Genomic DNA, 5,172 nt, shown 5'->3' on the forward strand with positions numbered 1-5,172 from the left:
AAGCCGGCTTTCAAGAAGGCCCCCCCCCCCAGCATCCTCCTCCAGATGAGATTCCCGCATCTACTTCAGGTGATACTAATTTCCAAGCGCTCAAGACCTATGGCCACGACCTTATCGAACAGGCCGGGAAGATAGATCCGGTGATCGGCCGGGATGAAGAAATTCGAAGTGTTCTTTGCATTCTATCTCGGCGGACTAATAGCAACCCTGTTCTCATCGGCAAGGCCGGAGTCGGCAAGACAGCAGTTTTCGAGGGTTTGGCTCAGAGAATCGCGAGAGGTGATGTCCCGAGTACTCTTTCCTACGTGAGGCTCATCTCTCTCGATATGGATGTGTTGATGGCCGGATCAAAGTACTGGGGAGAGTTTGAAGAAAGATTAAAGGCCGTCCTTAAGGAAGTTGAAGATGCGGCAGGAAAGGTTGTTCTATTTATTGATGAAATCCATCGTGTTCTTGTGTTCTTGGCGCTGGTAGGTTGGAGGGTTCCATGAATGCTGCGTATTTGTTTGAACCATTGTTTGCAACGGGACAGTTGCGATGCATTGGAGCTACAACACTGAAAAAATACAGAAAGTTTGTTGAAAAGGATGCAGTCTTCAAGAGAAGATTCCAGCAAGTTTATGTGGCTGTGCCCAGTGTTGCAGACACAATTAGCATTCTCTGTGGGTTGAAGGAGAGGTATGAGGGCTATCATTTGGTTAGAATTCAACATCGGGCTCTTGTTGTTGCTGCAGAACTTTCTGCAAGATACATAAATGGTAAATGAAATTATTAATCTATTCATTCTCTCTTCGTTAAACTAAAATTTGATTACCGATTTGTGTTTCTGAAGGACGCCATTTGCCAGACAAGGCAGTTGATCTGGTGGATGAGGCTTGTGCTAATGTGAGGATTCAACATGACAGACGACCTGAGGAGATTGCTAATATGGCGAGGAGAAGGATTCAACTTGAAGTTGAGATGGATGCTCCTGAAAAGGAGAAGGATAAAGCTAGCAAATCTCGACATACTGACGTGAGATTCATCTAGATTTCACTATTAATGCTCGAATAGTTAGATTACATTATTATTCAAATGATATAATATTAAAATTTTGTTTTTTTTTCTAAAATCAAGTATGATTTGTTTGATTTAACATTTCATCACCATTATAAGGATCAATGATTATGATTTCATTTCCTTTCTTCTTCATTTATTTTCCAACTAGATGTTATTGTATTAAGGTGTCTCTAGAATTGAATCAATTGAGCAACATTTAGATCATTTATTTAAAGATGGAAAAATGAGATGAAATGAGAAAACTAATTGCGGCGGCGAACTGATAACGACCATTAATTCAATTTTAGAAGTCAAATTATCATGGAATTAGTGAATTTAATAACCTTTCAGTGATTCATCAAAATAAATAGCTAATATTTGTTAACCAACATAAAAGCTCTTTAATTTTATATATTTATGTTAAAATTCGATGTATATTTTCCAGGTTAGAAAGGAATTGGATGATTTGAGGAACAAGCTGCAACATTTGGAGATGAGAGACAAAATGGAGAAGGAAATATTAGATGAACTCCGAAGGGTGAAGCTGAAGCGTGAAGAACTATTGCCAGCATTGCAAGAAGTCGAAAGTAGGATGAATTCAAGGCATGTTGCTGTTCTCCAATATGGAGCTCTTCAAGAGATAGACGCCGCCAATGCCCAACTAGAAGGAAAAACCGGTGGTGAGAACATCATGCTCCTCGAAAACGTAGGCCCTGATCAAATAGCTGAGGTAATTTAACCTTTAACTTCCATTATTGAATCAAAATTTTATCTTTATATGTTATTGTCTGTCGAATGAATAATTAGTCATTTAATCTCCATATCTTCGTCCCAGGTGATCAGCCGATGGACGGGGATTCCGGTAATAATGTTTGGCCAGAACAAGAAGGAAAGGCTCATAGGTCTTGCCGAGAGGCTTCATAAAAGAGTTGTCGGACAGGATCAAGCAGTCGATGCAGTTGCAGAGGTTGTTCTGAGGTCAAGAGCAGGTTTTGATTGGCCTCGACAACCCACTAATTCATTCCTCTTCCTTGGTCCAACTGGTGTCGGAAAGATGGAGCTTGCTAAGGCCCTCGCAGAACAATTGTTTGATGATGAAACCCTTATTGTTCGAATTGACATGTCCATGTACATGGAGGAGCATTCTATAGCCCAACTAATTGGCGCTCCACCAGCGTAAGATTGATTAAATCCTTAATATTACATTAAAAATTGCACTTAAACTGTTTTTAAAGGTGAAATATATTTTTCTTCAATAAGCTTATAATGTCAATGTGTTTTGTATGTAAAAGAGACAGTTTAGGTCTAAGATGTGTAAATACATAGGAATTATGTGCTATTATCTAAATTTACGGTAGGTATATTATCTACATTACATAGCACACAATTTTTATTAGTGTACACCTCTTGCACATAAAATTTCTTATGTAAAAATTTATCACTCAAATTTTATTATCACATCAAATATTGCACCTTTACTACTTTCTAGAAGTCGATACATTTTTTTATGCATAATTTTAAAGCTCTAAAATAAATCTGAAAGTTTAAGTGTGAGATATGAAAAATACATCAAATTATTTGAGGTACTGTGCATTGTTTGGTTATAAAATGTGTTAAATTTTTCATTTTAATCTTTAGGTGAGGAGTCATTCAAATAGTTCACCAAGACAAAAGAAATGGAAAATACATAGCTTATACATAGAGATGAGCCCTCACCTTCCTTCTATGGCCTCCATCTCAAGCGACACCTTGATACAAGGCCTCAAGATGCTCTCCTCCTCTCTAACTCTCTAGCTATTCTCTCCTCTTTTGTGGTAGCTTAAGATCTCTTCCCTTTCTCCTCCTTCGTGATAGCTTAAGATCTCTTCCTTTTCTCCTCCTTCGTGATAGCTTAAGATCTCTTCCTTTTCTCCTCCTTCGTGATAGCTTAAGATCTCTTCCCTTGCTCTCCTAAGCCTCACACCCTCTCTATTTATAGAAGCAAGAGAGTGGTAGGTGGGAGGTAGGTGAGCGGTAGGTGAGCAGTAGGTGAGCGGTACCACATTATAAAAGTGCCCTTTTACCTTAGTTCAATAATTGTGGGTCAAAATAACAATTCTCCACCTTGACCCTCACTTGAGAAGCTTCGAAGTAAAGATTCCCTCCATTTGGCCCCTGAGGGGCCTTCAGCCCTTGCTTGAGTTTGCTAACTCCAAACAGTACATGGACTTAGCAATCACAGTTCTTCCGATAAGAGAGTACAGTCCATTTTTCCTGACTCCTTGTATGACGACACGAGAGCCTTTGGTTACTCTGATGCAGTCATTCTCTGTCTTGAACGAGCATCCGCTTGACTCCAGCATACTTAAAGAAATCATATTTCTTTTAAGCTCTGGTACGTACCTAACATTTTTCAGTACTCGTTCAACTCCATCAATTATCCTTATCCTGATTGATCCACTTCTAACAACCCTGTGAGCTTTATTGTCTTCCAGTATAACAGACCCATCATTTTCCTGTTGCAGTGTCTCGAACCAGTCTTTGTGAGGACACATGTGGAAAGAACACCCTGAGTCGAGGATCCACTCCTTACTGGATTCAAATTCTGTGATCCCCAGGGTCTCAGCAGAATCGTAGTCATCAGAGGCTACGCTTGCTTCTCCTGATTCTTCTAGCTCTTCTTGGTACTTATTCTTCCTTTCTGGGCAGTTCCTCTTGAAATGACCGTCCTTGTGACAATGATAGCACTTGAAAGATCCCCTTGATGACTGATTCTTGCCATCCTTGCTTGACCTTAATATGTACTGACCATTTCTTAAATTTTTGTTGTCTGATCTTCCTTTGACAATAAGACTGTCTCCGCTGACTTCCTTGTTCATGTCATGCTTCCTCTGAAGTTCTTTCGCTCTAATCAGAGATTGGACCTCCTCCAGAGTAATAGTATGCACCCTTTCATAGAGCATCGCATCCTTGAAATGCTCGTAGCTCTTCGGAATAGAGTTTAGCAACAACAGTGTCTTGTCCTCATCATCCATCTTGACGTCGATGTTCTCGAGGTCGTCGATGACCTTGTTGAACTCGTCGATCTGCTCTGAGACGGATTTGTCTTCATGCATTTTGAAGGAGTATAGGCGCTACTTCAGAAAGAGTCTATTAGCCAGAGACTTTGTCAGGTAGAGTACCTCGAGTTTGGCCCAAAGTGCTTGAGCCGTTGTCTCCCTCGACACCTCCCGCAGAACTTTGTCACCCAAGCTCAGGGATTATAAAGCGATGGGCCTTGTCCAGTATGACTATCTTCTCGTTCTCGGTCATGTCGGTCGGCAATGCCGCTGACCTTTGCAAGGCTTCTGCAACACCCTGCTGAACCAATAGAGCTCTCATCTTTACTCTTCATAGGCCGAAGTCGTTATTCCCATTGAATTTCTCAATGTCGAATTTGACGGAACTCATTGTCGTGGCTAGGATTTCTTCCAATGAATTCTACCTGTTGCCCTTCCAATGACTAGGCTTCTCCTCGTGAACTCCACTGTCTTAGCCAACCGAATGGAGAGCTTCGATCCCTTCTGGCAGAGATCACACCTATTCACCGAAGAAAACTTTTTGTTTTGTGCTCGCCCCTCCTTCCCGCATGCACTTCTCTGTGTTAAGCGAAACAAATCAGGAGTTCCTCTGCCTCTCGCACGAGAATAACTGCCTCTCCAGAGCCGTCGCTTCGCGCCTCGCCAAACTGCTCAGGTCCTCCTGCTTCGCAAAATCCCGAACAGGGAACTCCCTTAACCCTTCTCTACGCGATCTCCACCTCTTCCCTCTGGCCGAGCTACTCGCAAGACCGAACTACTGCTCTGAAATCCTCTACTGGAAGCCCTGTCGCAAATTTTCGGCTCTAGCTCGCGGACTGTTCCTCCTCCGTTTCGCCGAACTGCACAACCTGCGGTGCGAATCCAGTGGATCAAAGCTTCCACTGCTCACCGAATCTGTCGCGATTCAGTTGCCTGCGACACAATCTGTTTGCTTCTCTGTTCGTGAATGTCAAACTCCTCTTCTTCGTCGCTGGCCGTGAACACTTTTACACGGACACCTCTAGCCAAGAAGTATGGATCTTCCCACAGACGGCGTCAATTGTTGTGAGATATGTACTTCTTGGCATAGAAATGA

At 42.0% G+C, this 5,172-nt stretch overlaps 1 protein-coding gene across 1 annotated transcript in view; it reads left to right on the top strand.

Annotated features, from left to right (window-relative positions):
* LOC110035524 (chaperone protein ClpB1-like) overlaps positions 1-2,218 on the top strand; it is a 2,346-nt gene extending 128 nt beyond the window's left edge. Inside the window, 5 exon segments of the mRNA XM_020739795.1 lie at positions 4-446; positions 449-758; positions 833-1,014; positions 1,484-1,768; positions 1,874-2,218. Of these exon segments, the coding sequence (XP_020595454.1) occupies positions 4-446; positions 449-758; positions 833-1,014; positions 1,484-1,768; positions 1,874-2,218 (1,565 nt within the window).
* Positions 2,219-5,172: the final 2,954 nt, after the last annotated feature.

Source organism: Phalaenopsis equestris, unplaced genomic scaffold (assembly GCF_001263595.1).
Source record: "Phalaenopsis equestris unplaced genomic scaffold, ASM126359v1 Scaffold000002, whole genome shotgun sequence".
NCBI lineage: Eukaryota > Viridiplantae > Streptophyta > Magnoliopsida > Asparagales > Orchidaceae > Phalaenopsis > Phalaenopsis equestris.